This window comes from Medicago sativa, chromosome 2 (assembly GCF_051527215.1).
Source record: "Medicago sativa cultivar Bolivia chromosome 2, Bolivia_mono, whole genome shotgun sequence".
NCBI classification, from domain to species: domain Eukaryota; kingdom Viridiplantae; phylum Streptophyta; class Magnoliopsida; order Fabales; family Fabaceae; genus Medicago; species Medicago sativa.
In genome coordinates, this window is record NC_140750.1 from 9,483,758 (window position 1) to 9,504,767 (window position 21,010).

The following is a 21,010-nucleotide window of genomic DNA, read 5'->3' on the forward strand; positions in this document are numbered from 1 at the left end:
TATGTCCCTAGTTCGCAATGTGATCAACTCTTTCTTTGGCCACGAAAATCTACACTCCTAAAAAGTTGTCTTGGAGCGATACCTTGTGGATGCCTTCATCACTCTCTATACTACCATGTTGTGGAGGCAAAACATGCTAATAAACTCAAACGTACTAAAATGGATCACATAAAATTTGATTTTTCCTGTAAAACAATTCAAACCAAAGTGAATTACATAGTAATATAATCTTTGAATCAAACAAATTTTTATCTCAAAATTAACCAAAACTAAACCGCAAACGTCCCTAGTAGCTAGTTATGTACACTTTAATTATACAAACTATATAATTAACACAGATAAATAAACAACACAAATTATTGTTTTGTCAAATAGCTTAGCGGTTGAAATTCATATTTTAAGATAAATAAATGAGATGTGTGATGTTTGAACTTCGACACGTATAATAATATATTGTCTATATGTTTGTTTAACATAGAGAAATCAATTATTAAAAACCCAAAACAACTTCTCAATTATAACAACTTTTTATTTTCTCTTGAATTTAGTTTTTTTGTTTTTTAAATAGATGAATTCACCTTTTTATAAAAATATGCGAAAATAAAAGATGTAAGAAATAATTAACCACCGGAAGACAGCGTGAAAGTAAAAATGGAAAGTCAGTCAATGGAAGAAAATGGGAAATAAAAATGTAATGATATAGTACGAACAAAGAGATTCAATAAATCGTAATCGGTGATCTCATTCTCATTCAGACAGACAGACAGTGATTGATTCTTGTTGTTGACGCGTTACATTCGATTCGATTATGCTACATAGCTTCTTCTTCTTCTTCTTCTTCTTCTTCATACGCAATCGAATTCTCACCTAAGTTGTTATTGTTGTTGTGAATTTGGATCTGATCGAATCGGATCCAGCTATGTCCAAGTCTCTACCCTACTCCAGAAAAGATGTTGACTACGATAACGCCAAGTTTCGCCCTCGTTCTTTCTTCAAGGTTGCTTCCTTCCCTATTCAATTCTCTTATTATAGATAGATATATCAATTTTGTTTTTCTGTTTTTCGTGGAACATGTTTTTGTTGCTGTTAGAACTTGAGAATTGCGGATTTCAACTTCAAAATGCGCTTCATTTATTAATTCAATGTTTTTAGTTTTTTGGCATGTTCATAATTCATTACTGTTAGAATTTCTTAGCTAAATTAGTTGCTTGCTATTTTCTGGAATATTCTGAGATAGATATACTTGTTTTAATGTCAAATTCTAGTTTAAACTTGCTCAAATGCCTGCATATCTGTCGCAAAAGCGTTTTGATTGAGATGAGATGTTACAAGTCTCTTTCGGCTTAATTAGTAGTCTCAGGTTCAAATACGAGTCCTGAGAATGCAACGGCTTTAAACCGATTTAGGTTAAGATTTATCACTCATATCTCATATGGTAATATCTAGCTAAAGAAATTAGCATATGTTGGGTTTGAATTATTTTTACCACCACCGAACGACTAATGGGCCTTTTGACATGAAAATGAGAAGCGACAAAGTAGAGCTTTTGTGTTGTTGTGGCTATTCACCGTGATTTTGCAAACCGTGACACATATCCAAACACATATTTAGTATATATAGTTGCGTGAGGAGATATCCGATTTATACAAAAAAGTAGATATGTGCATAACTAAAGCCTGCCAATAATCTTTTTGTCGCTTCCCTTCTTGAACTTTTAAATTGTACCGAATGCTTATGCCTTGTGTCAGTTTGAGATTTATTCGGAGTATTATCTTTCTTGCATTAAATATGTTTTATGTCGTTTACTTAAAATTAAAAGGAAAGAGACAAATGTTTGCTACTTCTTTATTTTTCAGGTTATTACTCAGAGCTTCCTCACCAGTAACCGAAAGCGTGATTGTATTAGCTGCAGTACTGGGAAGTTTCTGTTCTTGATATTGATCTTTGGTGTAACATACCTTGTGCTGACACATAGCCCAAGTCCAGCTCGTGTAGTTTCTCGAGATCAAGTATTTGGAGTTCAAAATAACGAAACAGAAAACAGCAGTAATAGTGGTGCTGGAAGATTGAAGAAATTCTGGAGACGGGCGCCAAGACTTCCTCCTCAATTACCACCTGATACTAAAGTGAGTAATAATAACCATGTACCTGCAACACTAGACGACAAATCGTTGTGGATTACTAGGCAACAAAAAGTCAAGGAAGCTTTTACTCATGCGTGGTCGGGCTACAAAAAATATGCCATGGGTTATGATGAGCTTATGCCAGTTAGCCAACATGGAACTGACGGGTTGGGGGGATTAGGTGCTACGGTAGTGGATGCTCTTGATACAGCTATGATAATGGGTATTGATGAAGTTGTTGCCGAAGCGGGATCGTGGGTTGAAGAACACCTTTCCGAGAGAATTAGCAAAAAAGGTCAAGTAAATTTATTCGAAACTACAATACGGGTTTTGGGAGGGCTTTTAAGTGCATATCATCTAAGTGGCGGGGAACAAGGAACGAACATAACTCATGCAGGACCTAAACCATCTGTTTATCTAGAAACAGCTAAAAATTTGGGCGACCGTCTTCTATCTGCTTTCACATCCAGTCCAACTCCTATTCCATTTAGTGACGTTGTTCTGCATGACTCGTCAGCGCATAACGCTCCTGGTGGACTGAGCAGCACGTCAGAAGTTTCCACATTGCAGCTCGAGTTCAATTATCTCAGTTCTGTATCTGGTGATCAGAAATATGGTTTGGAGGCAATGAAAGTCATGGAGCACATAAAGACTCTTCCAAAGGTTGAAGGACTAGTTCCTATCTACATTAGGTATGGAATTAGATATATTCAATTAGTGTATTAGTATCTGGACATTAATTTTCATTTGAAATAATTCTTGATAGATAAATCTTTCAATTTGTTTGTGTTTAATTGCTTCTTTTATTGCCCTATATTTTTAGTCGCTTTCAGGCGTGGATCTTCTTTTCCTTTCTCAGTAGATCTCTACTAACATTTAGATATTTCTATTAACTAATTGCAGCCCTGATTCTGGACAGTTTAGTGGAGAAAATATTAGACTGGGATCTCGTGGTGACAGTTACTATGAGTACTTACTCAAAGTATGGCTTCAGAGTGGAACTAGTAGCGATAGCAATTCATCATATTTATACGAGATGTATAAGGAAGCAATGAATGGTGTTAGGCATCTTCTTGTTAAGAAAACAGTTCCAAATGGACTAGTTTTTGTTGGAGAATTGCCTTCTGGATCAAATGGTGGTTTCAGCCCAAAAATGGATCATCTGGTAGGCTATATTTCCTAATTTTTAAGTTTCTAATTGCATGAATGTTATTTACTCCCTCCGTCCCTATATCTAACCACCCATTTGACTTTATTTTTGTCCCTAAATCTAAACCCCTTTTCAAATTACTAGATGCATTTATTATTTTTTTCCTAAACATATCCCTAATTAATACCACTAACTTATCTTGAAATTTAAAAAGTCAAATTTAATACATATACAAACAAAGGACAATATGGTAATATTAACACACAAAACAGACATAATAATTACACTGACAACTTTTCTTAAGAAATGTGAAAAAAGCAAAGGGAGGTTACATTAAGGGACGGAGGGAGTAGTTTTTTAGTTGAGACTTTAATACGTGTTTAGTCCCTGCAAATAGGGGTCATTTAAAAAATGGTCCTTGTATTCGTTAATCCTGGCAATTTTGCCCTCCCAAAATTTAATCACTTAAAAATTGGTCCTTCAACCCAGTTAATCAGTGCCACATCACTGATTAGCTGATGTAACTTGCGGAAAGACCAAAATACCCCTGGCTTCATCTTCTTCCTTTTCCCTCTCCTTTCCTTGCAAATTCACCTGCAACTCCCCCTTGTTCTTCTCCCAGCAACACAACTTTACCATAGTTTCTGAATTGTAATTGTAAATCTATCTCTGAGATTGTAATTGTATGTTTCCTTCATTCACCTTTCCATTAGACACACATCACTCCACTGTTATTTTTCTATGATGAGATGTGAACAAAATTTCATTAGGGAAAGCTACAAATCAGAAGAGGATTTTAAGAGTTTGTAGAAGATGTATGGAACAAGAAGAGAGAATAAGGTACAGGCAGCACCACACTTGATGAGAGTCAAACCCAAAACACAACAAACTTGAGCACGTTGCTTCATGATTTCAGCATAAAACATCACCACACACTTCACTCACGACCACCGTTTTCACCACCGCGGTTAACGGCGGCGCCGCCACTCACACCAATAGCACTGTTCTTATCACTTCTACAACTCAAATGATGTCTATACCCAATACACATCGGAACATTCAAGCCCAAAACTTTAGCTTTCCCTCCACCGGAAACTACCTTGCTCTGGCGACTTTCTTCAACTCTTTCTCTGTGTTTGAACCTTGTTGCGTTTGTTGCTCTGAGTTTTTTCCACCACCGCGGCGAACCTGCCATATTGGGTTATTCCGACCGACATGAACGCCGGCCCAACCTCTCTCCCATGGCGGTGGTTTCCTCCTCTGTTACTGTCGACACTATTAAATCTTCAACCCTTTAATCTTTAAAAACCTTCTCTCTTCTCTCTCTCTTTTCGGCTCTCTCTCTTCTCTCTATCTCGCCGGCGCCGCCCCTTCCCTTTCCTCTTTCGCCCTTTCCTTCCTTTTCTTCCATTTTCTTCTCTTATTTTCTTCTCTCTGTGCTTGTGTTGTTGTTGGGAGAGAGGAGGGGCATTTTTGTCCATTCCCATGCCTAGATGGATGAGCAGTCAAGTGAAAGTCAATTTAACAGCGCCATGTCAGTAAACAGATGAGTTGGCAGTGATTAAGTTGGTCAAAGGACGAAATTTTAAATGATTAAACAATGCAAGGGTAAATTGCCAGGATTAGCGATTACAGGGACCAATTTTTAAATGAGGTTTAATTGCAAGGACGAAACACATATTAAAGCCTTTAGTTGATTGAAATTATCATGGAGTAGAAATAAAGCAAAAGTACTGCACTTGCTATGTATCTGTCTGATTGTCCTGAACTATTGATGGTTTTTTCTTAGACGTTATCGGCTCATATTTATATTCATGAAGTATCAGATTTGTTTTGTTATTGTCTCTGATATTATGATATTCCCAACCTATCTGATATTATGATAAATAGTACTACCATCATATACTGATAATGTGATACTGTGATTGGTCCGGAACATTTACATTTGCAATATCAGCATTTTTAGCTGATATTCTACTAGCAGTTTTGTCTAATAGAAAAGGATGTTTACCTCCTGCATTTTAACAGATTATAAATGATAGTTTGTTACCGCCCTCATTTTTATCTCTCCAAATTTTAGTTCTGCACTTTGATCACAACTGTTAGAATGTATGAAATATTTTTAGAATATCTTGATATTAAGTTAGAATACCTTAGTTTATCTCATAGGATTAATTTCATATCTTGCAATATCTTGGATTTTTTCAGAAGATTAGTCTCTATAATTCTTATTTATTAACTTGATATTTTCTCGATTTTCCTATTTATTAAGGATTTGGAGTCTTGTATTAGTATAAATAGCTCTTTAGTGCCAAGTCTTTTGCAATAAATTATTATTGATCATTTTAAATCATAATCATATTTCAAGTCTTTATTCTTTCTCTCCTCCCTCTTTCATCTGAAACTCAGAACTTCAAATAACTAAGAGGTATCTGGTTAATGTTGTCATTCAGGTGTGTTTCTTATCTGGAACTCTTGCACTTGGTGCCACTAAAGGCCTTACAAAGAAACGAGCTATGGAAAACAATATGCTTAACTTTGAAGACCTAGAAAATTTGAAGCTTGCTGAAGATTTAGCTAAAACATGCTTTGAGATGTACTCAGTGACTTCAACTGGCCTGGCTCCTGAAATTGCTTACTTTCATACTGAGGTTAGTAGGACTTCTATGACATTTTGAACTCATTAAATGATACTCCCTGTCCTTTTTTTATAAGCCCCTTTTAATGTTTTCACTTTTCACATATTATAAAAAAAAAGTATATAACATATTTAATATGTCTATATTATGTATAGTTGTACCTAATATACCATTTTGTATATGTGTGTGTGTATATGTGTGTGTGTGTGTGTGTGTGTGTGTGTATATATATATATTTAGGGGCTGTATATGTGTACAGTTAACCTCAACTTCTCCTATTCCAAGAGACTTAGTGGAGTATTAATTAGAGGTTTATTGGGGAAAATGCAATAGTTGTATCTAGTGATTTGAAAAGGTCTTATATTTAGGGACAATTTTTTCCCAAAAGGTGCTTATAAAAAGGGATTGATGGAGTATTAGATCTCATTCAAAAGCAGCAATGAATTTCATCATCTACTGATGTCCTCTTTTCTACGATGCTTCTTGTAAAAAAAATTCATTTTTCTTATGCTGCATATGTGAAGTATTTTTTTACTTGGTTTATTGTAATTAGAATGGAGAAATAACATGTAGCCTCCGATGTATGCTTTTGATACCCAGGAATTTTCTGAACAAGGTCATGATGGAGGAAATAAGAGCTCAGAATATATTAATGACATCATAATAAGACCTGCTGATCGTCATAATCTCTTGAGACCTGAGACTGTGGAGTCATTCTTTGTTTTGTACCGCATTACAGAAGATCTAAAGTATGCTTTCCCCTTCTTATGTATAAGATTACTTAATATTTTTATTTCTTGTCACCACCATACTTAAGAAACAGTGAACATGGGCTTAATTTTTATTTTTGAGTTTTTTCCCAAATAATCATTTATGTATATATTGTCTTACAGATATCGTGAATGGGGTTGGCAAATCTTTGAAGCCTTTGAAAAGTACACAAAGATTGGTACTGGTGGCTATAGTTCTTTGGACGACGTAACTGTTATTCCTCCTCCTAGAAGAGATAAAATGGAGACTTTCTTTCTAGGAGAAACACTTAAGTATTTATACTTGCTCTTTGGGGATAGCTCCCATATTCCATTGGACAAATTTGTCTTTAACACCGAAGCACATCCTATACCAATCAATTTGAAGAAATGAGTTTTGTTCATTAAAGGCATTCAATAGACAGTTTTTAGAAATCCCCATTGTGTTGGTACAGTGTGAGATGCTTCTTTGAAGTTACTCTGACATCTCTGAATCAAAGCAAGAGAGCTTCTGGTTGTAAAGGAATTAATTAGCTTGGTTCTCGGGGAATATAGAAACTATCCAATATTATTTGAAACATACAGTACATCAGCAAAATGCTGCAGAGGCTGTCACTCAATTATATGACTTTTTTTTTTTCTCTAGGATTTACAACCAGACTTCTTGATGAGACTGTAAATTTTGTTTCAACAATCATAGAACCAAGAGCAGCTTTTGTAATTAAATTGTATGATTTTCCAATATCTTGCTGGATGCTTGGCATTTTCAAAAGTTATTATACTATTGTCATTAAGTTCCTAAAGGTTCTACTTATCTTCCTATCTACATTGTTAACATCATGAGTTCAAATTGTCAATATCACCGCCAATAAGAAAGAGATGATCACCATCTCTAATGACATCAATGTCGTCTATCTCTGCATTCTCTTTATTAATTATTTTTGTGGCATTGAAGCCGCCAAATTTTTCACCTGCAGTTTTGCAAGTTAATAGTTAGAAGTTGAAAGTAATAGCAGTACAGAGTTCTACTGTTCTGTGTTCAGATTATTGCATTTGATTTTGGCAGTATCTCTCTTCCCTTCCCTCAGCAAAAATCATAAAAATTAAGAAGGGGGGTTGGGGGGGGGGGACTGATATCGCTCTTTCCATTCTCTCCCACGTGTGTGTATGCGTGTGTCAAACTAATGTTCCTCAGTTATAGGGTTCAATGCTTACCAGCAATTTTGAGCAGCTCTTCTAATGAATCAGGTAGGATTATCAGTTTTCCGTGCTGTCCATGTGAGCTACTTCTCCATCCACTTGGCGAATGGATTGTTACCCTCTTCTTGGTGAACCTTGCCATTTCTATGTCACTTGGACAATCAAAATTTCTTGAATTGGTGTCTGTGTACACTTTCTCTAATGGAAAGTTGATATTTCTAATACCGTCCTGTTTACTGTTTCGGGTTGAGCCATTCTTGCCAAAGTTAAGGATTTGTGGCTCAACAATCTCTATTCTATGTTCATCTGATTTTTTGCTTTCACAATACATTGTATGGTCAGAAGTGCTCTTGTTTTTTAACTGTTGTACTAGAGCTTTTTGTGTCCACCCTATGGTATTTGGGTTCTGTGCTTTTGCATCTCTTTCAATCAGAATTTCAACAATGTCTAGTTTCCCCTTATGCACAGGCAGCACAGCAGCATGGAGATCTCTTTTGCCATCCTCAGGTATCATGTTATTAGGGTCTGAATAAACATCATTAGTCACAATATGCAAATTATTCTGCGAGTCTCTGATATTTATGTTCTCTCCTTCATGCATTAAGGAATGGCCATGTAAATTATTTGTAGACTCTTGAGAAGAGCTTTCTTTTGTGTTACCTAGCAATTTATATAGAACCAATCCATGATCTGTGTGTGGATATTCAGAGTCGAATCCTTCACGCTCCTTTAACCTCTGTCAGATATAGATCACACATGATTAGGATTAGGAACCTACTATGATTGATAAATATAATTTATACAACATATTCCCCATGTTGAGTTTAGAAGCTTTGAATATCTTAATTACCATTAAAAGGTTATTCATCACAATCTGTGCATCTCCTGGATTTGCCTGTAAAACATTCATTAGGGATGTTCTGTTGATTCTTAAAATCTGAGAAAGCTCTGTAGTTCGAACTGTGAAAGGCTGTGGTACATTATATAAAACTCCGATCTCTCCAAATGCTTCCACTGCAGTTGCTTTGTCAAAAACCACCTGAATTGTTAATGTAAGGATAGGAAGTTAAATTCAGTTGCTTCATTGCATAATTTGACGAAAGAAAAAACATGTTCTGTTTGAGTATTATGAGTTATGACATACTTGATCATTCCCATCAATGCAGTGAACGAGATTCTGCAACAAAGTAGTCATTTGAAAAGATTTTACAAAAAAATATTAGTAGACATTCTTTAAGATTCATTTATGGTTACTAGACTATCCATGCTTTAGCCAACTCACCACTGCGCCTGAAACCAGTACATAAATGTCTGTAGGAGACTCATTTTGCAGTATCACATCTTCCTTTGGTGGGAAATACTCAGCTTCCATTTCTGAAACCTATATCATTAGAGTTACTTGGGGTCAGATGTTGAAACTTTAGGTCTTCATCTTCTTGCTTTTAACTTAGCCGGAGAAGAGACAAAAAGTGAAAAAATAAAATAAAAAGACATGTGGGGTATCACCAGTTGGAAAAGGAAGTCATTGGAGACTCCTTGGAAGAGGTAGACCTTCTGCACGACAGGAAAAAAGAGATGGTGTGCGATGCTTGACCGAATCGCCTTTGGAAGATCATTTAATGCTTCTTGCTGCTTCAGTCCTTCTGTTTTAAACCTCAAACAAATGTGTGCCAACATTTGATTGTGTACGCGACGTGGCAGATGATTTCTTGAAGCAAACTCAGAAGCTGCTTTGACTGTATCCCTCTGTGACCAAAATGAATCCTCTCTTATTAAGAGGGAAGAAATAAATTTCCTCTTATCTGAACGAGTTTTTGTTTTAGAAAAGACACAATTAGCTGACAAAAATAACTTATGGTTAACTTAACATGAAACTCGAGAGGATTGTACTAGGTGTGCTATTTCAGATATACTTGACAATTGTGGGGCCTAGTCCTACACTGTATTTGTAACTAACTTTTTGAACATTGGTTTGGATAATAGCTTTGAAGGGCATTGCTGAATGATAATAAGAGTTTAGTCCAACACATGTATAATATAAAATTATTATAGCATGTGGCTGGCACAGGAAAATTGAGCAGCAGTAGAAGAAGCTTAAGATTGAAAGTACTTACAAAATTTTGGGTGCGACTGGTCCAGTGAACTACAAGGTTAGTCATGTTTCCAATGATGTATGCTGTTAAACCCAAGTTGAACAGCATGTAAGTGATATCAAATAACATCTCTATGGTGTTCTCTGCATGTAAATCTCCATAGCCAGTGGTAGTAAGCGTGACGATAGACCAGTATATTGAAGTTACGTATCTGTCCCAAAGACTTTGTTCTTTAAAATTTGGGTACATAGCACCTATCCAAGTTCTTTTGGAATCAGGGTACATATCTGCAAGTAGATAGTTAAAGCATCCTGCACAGTGCACTGCAAACAAGGTTACCTGAAATTTTTTGAAAGAGGAAATTCAGTTCTTGGATGTGCCTTGAAATTGTATAGGAAGTAGGGGAGTTTATGAGGTTTAATGGCTTACAGCAGTGAGCTTTGTACACCTAACCCAGAAGTAATTGAAGCGAATGTCCTTTTCGAGTCTGAAACATAGCAAAGGTGCAAGTAAGGAAGAAAGCACTGGAATATTCTAGTAAATAGAAGAATTGATTAAACCAGAACCATGAAATTAAATTTGACATGCTGGCAAACCTTGCAAACAGAGAACTGACTCGTCTCAGGCGCCATAATCGCAACATGTTAAGAAGTTTGAAACCAAGCTCACTGTCATAAGTAGTGAAGAGGAGACTAATGGGCTCAAGTGGTGCTGTTGAGCAGATATCCAAAACAAACCAGGTGGACATGTAACTACATGTTGTGTAGAAATTTGAAAAGTAAGTAGGGATTTTCAACATTCATTTTAGTTTCTAAGGAAGAAAAGTTTATATCTATATATATCACCTGGTTGCAATTTTCTTTGGATCATCAATGAGAAGAGAAGAATGACTATCGTGGTATGCAACGAAGAACGTAAGCACGATGTCGATGGCAAAGAAGCCATTGACAATGTTGTCTATTATGAATAGTCCATTTTGCTTATACGTCAGAAAGGCAAACTCAAAGGGGCATATCCAAGCTGAGTATATGACTAGAACAATCAGTAACAACTCCCAAAGCCTGTAATAAATTATACATGAAAACTTGAGAAGATGCAGATACAATATTCATAAGAATTATGCTATATTGTGACTATGTAAAAGGTCATCACCTATACTGAGGATTGAATGGGGATATTATGTATTTTCGTAGTCTGGTTTCCTGGTTTGTTCGGGCGCCAAGAGATGGTAGAAGATCACTAGACAAAAAGCTGCTATGTGTATAACTTCCCATTTCCATTTCGTCCAACCAGAACCTCTGGAAGAAGTTTTTAAGACTGGAAAATGACATGTTATGAGTTTTGAAATTGAATCCTCAAAGCTTCAAAAGAGGTATAGTAGTTAAGTTTTTCAATTCATGAGGTAGAATTCTATGGACTTGGCCATATTTATAGCCAGACTTTCAAACCACTTTTTCATGTCTTGTCCTTGTAAAGCTGAAATAAAAGAATAAACAAGAAGCTTATGCGTCTAATCTAATGAGAAACTAAGTTTATAAATGAGTGGTAAAAACGTGGAGGGAAAATCCTCCACTTTGTCTCAACAAATAAAGCTTGTGAAGAAATAGAAGGAAAGATGATGGAATGGTAGAGTCTTGCTAGTGGCAGACAGAAGATTTTCTTACATATGCATTTGGAGACATTTTTGGATTTCAAAGAGAGGGTACAAAGAAGCTACAAATGGTGTTTCTTTTTCTATTTAGGTTGTTCTAATGGTGGTTTTGGTGGTAATTCCATCAAATGAAATGGTGGTGGAGATTATATATAAAGAATTTGAATATGGGCCCTTACTTTGAAGGAACAAATTCAGTATGAAACGTATTGGTTAGTGTTTACATTTGAAATCTTAAGATAGACCAGACAACTATAGCAGAATTAGTATGGATCTTTTTGTTAGCATCACATGTGGACCAATGAGGTTTTTTTAGGGGTTGCAATACTTGTCTAAACCCCACTAACAGAAAATCACAATTATTAAGCTGCTGATTATCTTAATCCACATTCATATATTGATTAATCTCCCTTATATGTCATGTTTTTCTCCTGACTTGAATAGGTCGACATGAAAACGCAACTGATTAGTACGACCTTTTACACCTGATTAGGGAGTTTCTTTTCTCATCCCTCCCTTATATTTACTTTAAAAGTATACTTCCGAAAAAACGATGTTTTTTCCCTCTAAAAGCTTACTTACAAGCAAAATAAAGTTTTTTTTTTTCTCGTCTAAAAGTATACTTCCGAACATGTGTGTAGTTTTTTTTTTAGAAAATATAGCACCATTCAATTAAGGCCCATCTGGCCCACATATGATTAGTTGACGTTCAATTGCATATTGATTCTATTTTGTGAGGTTATAATGTTGATAAATAATATGGAATTACAAGGTTAAGATAACAATGTGTAATCAAGAATTTTTTTCTATTCTCCGTTCATTCATTGTTGCCTTCAAGCCACATGTTGATGAAAAGGAATTATATATAGTTTGTCTGATGTTTGAAGTATTTGATTGAAAGGAATAAAGCACACAAAAAATTCTGACTTTTGCTTGGAGAAATTCCAAGTAATGAAGTATTAAAGTAAGTATAAAATACAAATGTTGAATAAGAATTCCTTGAGATCTTTCACTTGTTAATTTAGCATGTGAAAGTTGGCAATTATCTGGTCCCGTATGAATATCTCACCAGAATCTTTCCAAAAGATAATGGATTGGAGAGCTAAACCCACTTGCTTGGGGTACAATACAGAGGTTGTGCCAAAAGAGAATTATTTCAAAAAGCAGAAAATCTGCAGCCAAACAGGGTTGTTACTCAAGGATAGGGTAAACCCACAAAAGTCCTTTCGGATGAGTCCAACTATCCTTGGTCCAAAGTCAAGACTAATTCCTCAACATACTGAGATTCATTTAAACGGTTGACCTCTTCCAACCGATGTTCTTTCAAGCGCACGGAGAATGAACATAATGTTGGTCTCAAGAGTCTTTTTTTACTAATCATGCAACACAATGTTGGTCTCAAGAGTCTTTTTTGAAAGAAAGTTGCAGATACTATTGAGCATAATTATATTTGATATCCTGAAACCGGAAAGAATGCATAAGTACTTACATATTACCTACCAACGAGGTCCTTGATCACATCGGCAGTGGAATTCGAACGAAAGACTCTATAGGATGTGAGCTGAATCCTTACCATTCGACTAACCTAATTGTTGGCATACAAATTGGTATTTAGCAACGAAAATAGCAAGTAATAAGTGATAATAAGCTATGATTGATGTATTAATTGTGCAAAAGATGAAAGTGGGGTTGTGGAAGTGTACTATTGTTTCTTATGGTTGCACCAATATCATGCATAGAAGCCCCACCTCGTGGGAAGCATGTTATGAAGGCATACAATAAAAGGTACAACAATGTCTAAGATCACATGGACTAACTAATCAAAGGAGTGATTTTCAAGGTTGTTTGATTAGCAAGGAATAATATAAAATCTTGATAACATTGTGTGGTTAAGGATTACTGTGTGGAACTCTCGAGTGTGGTTTAGTTCTGTGAAGGCTACCCCATGAATCATGATGAAAAATACAATCTGCAAAAGGTTCAGAAGATGTTGACATGCAGGGCCAAATCTCTCATCAATAATATGTCATAGTAGCAGATTAGTATTTCTCACCAACCCTCTAGCATATACTGTATTATTGGTCACAAAATGTGGTATAGATTTTTCATTAGCAGTTCCACTAGGGCAAAGTGCATTTCGGACATTTTTCATTTTAGATATCTTCTGCGTGCAACTACAAATATTATTTATGTTAAAATTTAGAACAGATTTAGAACAAATATTATTTATGTTAAAAGATTTTTCTCTTAAATGCTGAACTTCAATACATATTTGTCAAACACTGATTTCAAAGTCAAACCCATTTTTGTAATATCTTCGTGAATATTCAACATTTCTTGTGAAAACTAGCATTAGAAACAAGCATAGAGCATAGGTAATTCATGTCTTTTTATCAAAATGAAAAATTAGATTCCTCAACTCTATCACCAAATTAGAATAATCCCTAGACATGTACAAGAACCCATGGAGGAACAAGTTGAAATTTGTTATAGTATTTCGATTAAGATTGTATTTCCATTTAGTTTTGTGTCCTAGGTTGGTGATAGAGCAGTATTATTTGTGTTAGATAATAGTGTATTGAGTTTGTGTCATTGGACATTTTATATTTCTAAGTTAGTAGTCTAATCTAGTCTTATGATGTTTTTACTATATATTCTTTTTGTAACCCTTATTTTGATAAGTTGTGTTATTCACATTATTGAAAACCTGCTCTCTTTCTCCTTTGTCTATTTTGTTATCTCTATTGTTAACGTTTCAAACATCACAAATCGGGCATCATATATAGACACAATATCACAATACACTCAAACCAATTGTCGATTAGACGAAGAGAGAAAGGAAAATCAATAAAAAAACATAATCTAATGATATAGCTGTGTTTTCATACGATGTTCGACAATTTTTTAATTGTCAAAATAACTTTTCTCAAGTTGGTAAGTATGTGGTGACTTAGAATATTCTCCTTATTGTAAGGACTTGGGTCTGTATTAGCATGAGTGAAAATTAAAGTTGTTATATTTAGATGGACTAAAAACTTGTTTAACCTATTAACAAAAAAAAAAAACATATTTAAACTTTTTTTTAATTTGTATGGAAAAAACAAAAATTAACTCATCATAAGCATATTCCTCAAAGAGAAAACCCTAATCTACCATTGTTATGAGTTTTTTTATGTCATTTTGTCGCTCACCCAAGGTCTAAGGAGAATCACATAATAGAGGGGAATCAATTTTTTTACAAAGAGGGGTCACTTGCAAGATTTAGTGTGTGTTGGATATCTCGTAGGTATGACAAAATCATCGTGATTTAACTTTTTATAGTTAGCTTTTGAAAAATCACTTTAAATCATTGTATTATGTCATATCCACCGTGATATCAAACATAAGCTTAAAGAGACATACGAAGGTGAGGTAGTTTTGGCCTAGTTATTTGTCTTTCCCATTTTTATTTTTCTATTGAGCTTTTATATTAATTTACTGTGTTCTCTTTTTCTCCTATTTTTTCTTCTAAAGCGTATGAACCAAATCCAATCCTTAATAAGGATTTTGCCTTCGGTATCAATTAGGGTCCACCTTTTGTATGTGTGCATTTGCCTCGGGTATCAAATGGGGTCACTGTTTTGCTCCCAAGCTATGCCCAAAGGAAGCCCCATTTGGTATCCTACCAATTCCACTTATAATTTAACATATTCTTTTAATAAAACCCCACCACAATTGCATGATTTGTTCAATACATGGTGCTTCTTCTTATTTCAAAGGATAGGGTGAAGATTTTCTGCATTTGTTTTTATTGTAGGAAAAAAAAAAGTAGTTTGATAAGATTTTTCAATGAACTTAGTCTAAAGAAATGCAATGAATATAAATCATTAAAGCACAAAACTATACCTCTAGTATTTTGCTGAACATTTGAGACAAATCAATTTGCTTCGAAATGCTGACTAAGAAAGTCGAGCTTTCACAAGACAAAATGTTGTGAAATATGGCAAAACTAAATGAAAAAGTTTGTGACGCGGCATTTCGAAAAAAAAATGTTACCTCATGCGGCATTTACAATAAAGCACAAAACTATACCTCATGTTTTTTTTTTATGATAATCCATAATTCTCTGTTTTTTATTTCTACTATGTAACCATAACCAAAACAATTTGGCATTATCTATAACTTTATTTTTTCATTGTAAATTCCAGTATTATATATATCTTTCGCTATTCACTATAACCTCCTTTTTGCAATATCCCATTTTTATTTATACAATTCCAGCAACTAAGTAAATCAAAATTAAGTTTCATCTTCCTAATTAATCTATGAATTAACTTTTAATACTCAAATTTAAATTGTACCCGTGCGTCAGCACGGGTGTTTTTACTAGTAAATCATTAAAGCACAAAACTATACCTCTAGTATTTTGCTGAACATTTGAGACAAATCAATTTGCTTCGAAATGCTGACTAAGAAAGTCGAGCTTTCACAAGACAAAATGTTGTGAAATATGGCAAAACTAAATGAAAAAGTTTGTGACGCGGCTTTCAAAAAAAAAATGTTTCAATGCACCCTTGTCCACTTATTTATTTTAAGAATTTGAACTTTTTTAAAACTTTGGTCACTCGTCTCATTTTTATGACGTGTCTTATTCGTTTATGACATAACAATGGTCATTTTGTGAGTGATCCGAGTCGATAAGTTGTGATACAACGAGTATATGAAGTACCTTATATAATAATCCTAAGGTATAATCAGTAATATAACAAACTTTTATCGAATCATGGCTAATTCCTCTATTAAAAAAAAACTAATCATAGCTAACCAGTAAACAATTTTCTTTTTCTAATGTTAACCTTCGGTTACTATAGCAAGTGAGCTCCGATTCAAAGTTCGGTCGGAAGGAAAGTAAAGTCTGATCAAGAATTATTTCACCTTAGAATTGAACTCAGACTCTCACGAACAATTTGTTATTTGGAGTTCATTAACCAACTAGTAAACAATATTGAACTAATTCTAATTAGTATCTAACTTGTTATGAAATGCAACAAATGGAAAATTGGTTCATTAATTGTGAAGTGGAGTTACATCAACTATTTATAGGCAACAATGATATGTGCAATGACTTAAGATACAAACTAAAGCAATAGCTTGCAGTCCACGTAACTGTGTTACTTGTGGCTCAAGTAACAGCACTCTCCTTAGTGTCTTTCTCCTCATTCTCCAATATAACTCTATCTAACACATGATAAATTATCTGTAAAAAAAAACAGATGATAAATGGAATAGTACATCTTCAAATTAACTATTTAAAGTTAAATAGATATTGGTTTTTTTTAAACATAAATAGATATTGAATTGATCTTTCGATTATCTCCCAAACAAAATGAGATTGATCTTTCAAATACCTTAGACATTAATTAATCGTGTTTTTTAGAACAATTAATTGTGTTATTTTCAAGTTATCGATATCGAAAATTATATTAAAATCCATTTTGAATACTTAAAAAATATTTCAATGCTTTTTTTAAGGATTATGTATTTTTTAAATCAAAAAACATTTTCATGTTAAAAATCTTGAAAGAGTCCTAAAAATCTTGAAAGAGTCCAATTTAATTTGAAAGAGTCCTAAAAATCTTGAAAGAGTCCAATTTAATATATTTTTTTGGTGGTGGCCGGGATTCGAACCCCGGACCGCATATTTTATACATTGTTCATACCAACTGAGCTAAGCTCACGAGGACAGAGTCCAATTTAATATTAAATCAACATAACAAGATGTTTATTTGATGTGATCACTACTTCTAATTATTACTCCATAGACATTCTTTATGTTAAGAAAAATTGCCCTGATCGAGTGTTCACTACTAATGTCAATTAAATAGGAACACTACAATAAAGAAATAGGACGGAAAACTAACAAGAAAAAGATGATATTTGTCCTATGGTTATTGATAGAATAATGACAAATTCTTGAAAGAAAAAAAAAAAAAAAAAAAAAAGAACAGTGACAAATTTTTGCTCAAAAAAGAATAATGACAAATTTCAAACAAGACGACCTTTAAAAAAAAAACTCTCAAACAAGACTTGGTCTAATATGGTCATGAAAAGGGTGCTTCCAATTCATTATAGTTATACGTATCTATCCCCAGAATATTGCAATCTTTTGGCCATCACTATCAAGGGGTCTTTTTTTTTTTTTTTTGACAAAACTATCAAGGGGTCTTGTTTAATTAATCAATACTCCATGAATATGGGAATTTCAATAAAATATTGATCTCCCGGGTAACCTAAATTGATTAAATTGGTATATTTAACACAAATTTTACATCAAAATTCAACGATTTATATGGCTAACATGGTTTATATACCGTGTTAATCACCTTCAAAACAAACATATGATTAATGAATATAATTGTAACTTATTAATCATCAATTAAACACAATTAATCATAATTTTTAACTTCATTAACGATTATTTTTATGATTAATTGTATTTAAATTTACATTACCACAAATTTAGACTCAAGGTGGATAATTGTAACTTATTTATCTAATATTAATCATCAAAAACTCACTTGGGTTGGCATGATGATATTTTGACTTGAGATCTTGGAGTGTGTTTCTTTTTAAGGTGTCATGTTCGATTCTCCTCAATGTCAATTTAGGTGGGTTATTTAGCTTCTTCAAAACAAAAACAAAAATCATCAAAATTCTGCTTAAATATACATGTTTTATGAGTGTCAAATATACATGTTATTCATTAACCATTGTTATGAATTCGGGTAACTCCAAATTGTTTTTTTTTTTTTTAACAAATCAAAATGGAATATATTGCTCAAAAGCAAAGTGATTCACCCCGCACAAGGTGTGCTAAAGTGATGAATCACCTAATATCTGTTACAACACCACAACACCTAATAAAGATGCCACCACCTAAAAATAAAGCACCAAACAAATTACAAGACACCCATACAAAGAAGTGGATGTCTCCACCAATCGTGAAAAACAAAAGCAATAGGCTCAAAGTTCGAAGATAGCCATAGGAAAGAATTTAACTTTACTTTTTCAACAATACGGAAAGGATCAATAACCGTATCAGTGAAAACTCGGTTGTTTCTCTCCTTCCATATTGCCCAAACACAAGCAAGCCAAATAACTTTAAGATAAAAGTGTGTAGGTCGCGGCAAACCCGCCAAGTGAATAAACTGTGGGTAATGATCCTTAACTTAACCTGGAGGAACAAAAGAAAACCCAATCCAATGACAAACTAAAAACCAGACACTTCCAAATGATTCGCATCCTATGAAGAGATGATCCGTCGTTTCTATTAGACCACATCCTCCAACACATAAATTGTCGTTTGGTTGAAGAACATGACGACGCACCAGGTTGGATCTCGTAGGAATTTCTGTCTTGTAGGAGACGCCAAGCAAAAAGTGAAACTTTTGTCGGAACCAATTTGTGCCACACATCAATAATTGCACCATCGGCCACCCGTTCTTCAATAGTTGTGAGAAAACGATAAGTCCCACAAACCGTGTAGCCATGAACAAGATCTAGTAACCACCGCCAATGGTCCTGAATATTAACCTGCAAAACAACGTTATTCAACAAAGTGATACACTCCCTAACACTCTCCTCCTCCCAAGCCAACAACCGCCGTCTCCAAACCCACCCATTTCCGCCTTCTTCCCACCCCCAGCGCTCCATGTCTGCCACCGAACACTCCTTATGCACCGAATCATAAAGACGGCTGAATTGAATTTTTAAGGGAACTTCCTCCAGCCAATTATCAGTCCAAAAGAAAGTGCTACTACCATTTCCTACCACCCTTCTAATATTATCATCAAACCAATTACCTACTCCTGATCCTACCCCTTCCCTCACGTTACACATCATTCTCCACCAACCAGACACCTCTCTCCCTCCTTCCTGAATTCGACCACTCACCTCCTCGTACCGTGCCTTTAAGACACGATACCACAATCCATCTTTATCAACCAACAACCTCCAGCACCATTTCCCTATGATGTAAGATTTTTCCTACATGTCATATAACTATGTACACGTGAGTATATATAGGATCGTTTCCACAGGGAGTTACGTTTAATCATAAGCATTTACACAATCGTTCACATTAAGGGTTTGGATATAATTTGTTTGTGTGTAACACTATATCCATGTTTGACACTAAAGTAAAAACGAGAGGGGATCGAACTATTTTGCTTGCGGTATAAGATAACGAGCAAGCATAACAGCAGCAATCTCTCGATCGATTAACAGACTCTAGCTTTATAACCAATATTATTACAATCATTTCTACAATATCCTTCGTGTCCAAAGCGACATCGTTATTTCCAAGTTAGCGTTTAAACATTCGTGTCCAAATTCCTTAAACGATAACAAAGTCGATCGGATAACTTAATCGACCGTGTCCAGCCTGATTAAGTATCCGAAAGCATTAAAATCTTGATTAAAAGTAATTATCAAAGGTTTACAAACTTGTCAAGAGTGATATAACATAAGATAGATTGTTATTCTAGTTCTAGATTCAAGAGTTTGTGTCCAAATCATCTTGAATCTCTTTGAAAGCATTAAAAGCAAGAATAACAACAATATTGAATCATTAAGCTAGAACCTTATATATTAAAAGATCAAAAGATTACATAATAGCTTGATAGTTACCTCAATACTACAAAGAAGGTTAGTTACATATAGACATGTAAACTAATGCAAGGAATGAAGGAAAGATGAAGATTCCATGCCAAGATCCTTGATGTCTCAATGAATCTAGGGTTGAATCTACTCCTTAATCACTTGCTTTGTGTTTCTCTCTATGAAATAGCTCTAACCTCTCTCTAGAAATGTGTAAAATGTTTTCAATGGAATAGTGAATACCTAAAAGAGAGGTAAAAATGCTATTTAAATGGCCTGTGTTTTTGCACCTGCGCTAATAGCGCAACTCACGCTAATAGCGTGGTAAGGCGGCCTATAATTTGGCCAATGGGAGCCTGCCACGTTGTTCTTGCCCTGCTGCTACGCTCCAGCCACGCTAATAGCGTGGCTCTCTGGAGCATTTACGCTAATAGCGTGAAATACGCCAATAGCGTAGCTCTTCAAACCCAGCTTCTGCTTCCACGCTCCAGGTACGCATATAGCGTAGCTCTCTGGACATTGTACGCTAATAGCTCAGAATACGCTATTAGCGTACTCTTCAAGAGTGCTCCAGATCCACGCCCCAGGTGCGCTAATGGCGTATCCCTCTGACCTTTGGCATTTTTTTTATCACGCCAATAGCGTAGGACACGCTAATGGCGTAGCTTCTTTGAACTTTGACATTTCTTGCTCCTTGCTTGTAATTTCCTGCACAAAAAGGGTAGACTAAGGCTCAAAAGTATAAATGACATATTAACACAATATTTG

General features: G+C 34.8%; 2 protein-coding genes and 1 pseudogene across 8 annotated transcripts; 1 reads left to right on the forward strand and 2 right to left on the reverse strand.

The window, feature by feature from the left end:
• Positions 1-21,010, reverse strand: part of LOC146944319 (uncharacterized) — a 59,725-nt pseudogene that overhangs the window by 26,241 nt on the left and 12,474 nt on the right.
• MNS3 (alpha-mannosidase 3) lies at positions 721-7,464 on the forward strand. Its single transcript, XM_085742719.1, has 6 exons — positions 721-997; positions 1,857-2,815; positions 3,027-3,288; positions 5,727-5,924; positions 6,513-6,661; positions 6,806-7,464. The coding sequence occupies exons 1-6, from the start codon at positions 920-922 to the stop codon at positions 7,053-7,055; spliced, it is 1,896 nt and encodes a 631-aa protein (XP_085598845.1). The 5' UTR covers positions 721-919; the 3' UTR covers positions 7,056-7,464.
• Positions 7,212-11,722, reverse strand: LOC146944324 (potassium channel KAT3-like). Of its 7 annotated transcripts, XM_085742717.1 has the most exons (13): positions 11,619-11,722; positions 11,107-11,430; positions 10,800-11,015; positions 10,551-10,706; positions 10,384-10,441; positions 9,976-10,293; positions 9,368-9,607; positions 9,144-9,242; positions 9,006-9,038; positions 8,712-8,900; positions 8,522-8,597; positions 7,877-8,386; positions 7,212-7,632 (listed from the first exon to the last, which is right to left on the reverse strand). In XM_085742717.1, exons 2-13 carry the CDS (start codon positions 11,283-11,285, stop codon positions 7,499-7,501), a joined length of 2,208 nt encoding a protein of 735 aa, XP_085598843.1. In that variant the 5' UTR covers positions 11,286-11,430; positions 11,619-11,722; the 3' UTR covers positions 7,212-7,498. The 7 variants fall into 7 exon arrangements, with proteins under 7 accessions (XP_085598843.1, XP_085598840.1, XP_085598838.1 ...); XM_085742714.1 differs by having other exon boundaries at positions 7,877-8,597; XM_085742712.1 differs by having other exon boundaries at positions 7,877-8,597; positions 9,368-9,625.

Excerpts from the sequence above, each read along its gene's own strand:
- MNS3 (XM_085742719.1), top strand. The coding sequence starts at position 920 with ATGTCCAAGTCTCTACCCTACTCCAGAAAAGATGTTGACTACGATAAC. Across the intron at positions 3,289-5,726 it reads GCCCAAAAATGGATCATCTG|GTGTGTTTCTTATCTGGAAC; the intron begins GTAGGCTATATT and ends GTTGTCATTCAG. Across the intron at positions 6,662-6,805 it reads CGCATTACAGAAGATCTAAA|ATATCGTGAATGGGGTTGGC; the intron begins GTATGCTTTCCC and ends ATTGTCTTACAG.
- LOC146944324 (XM_085742712.1), bottom strand. The coding sequence starts at position 11,285 with ATGTCATTTTCCAGTCTTAAAAACTTCTTCCAGAGGTTCTGGTTGGAC. Across the intron at positions 10,442-10,550 it reads GTCAGTTCTCTGTTTGCAAG|ACTCGAAAAGGACATTCGCT; the intron begins GTTTGCCAGCAT and ends GCTATGTTTCAG. Across the intron at positions 9,039-9,143 it reads TACTGGTTTCAGGCGCAGTG|AATCTCGTTCACTGCATTGA; the intron begins GTGAGTTGGCTA and ends ACTTTGTTGCAG.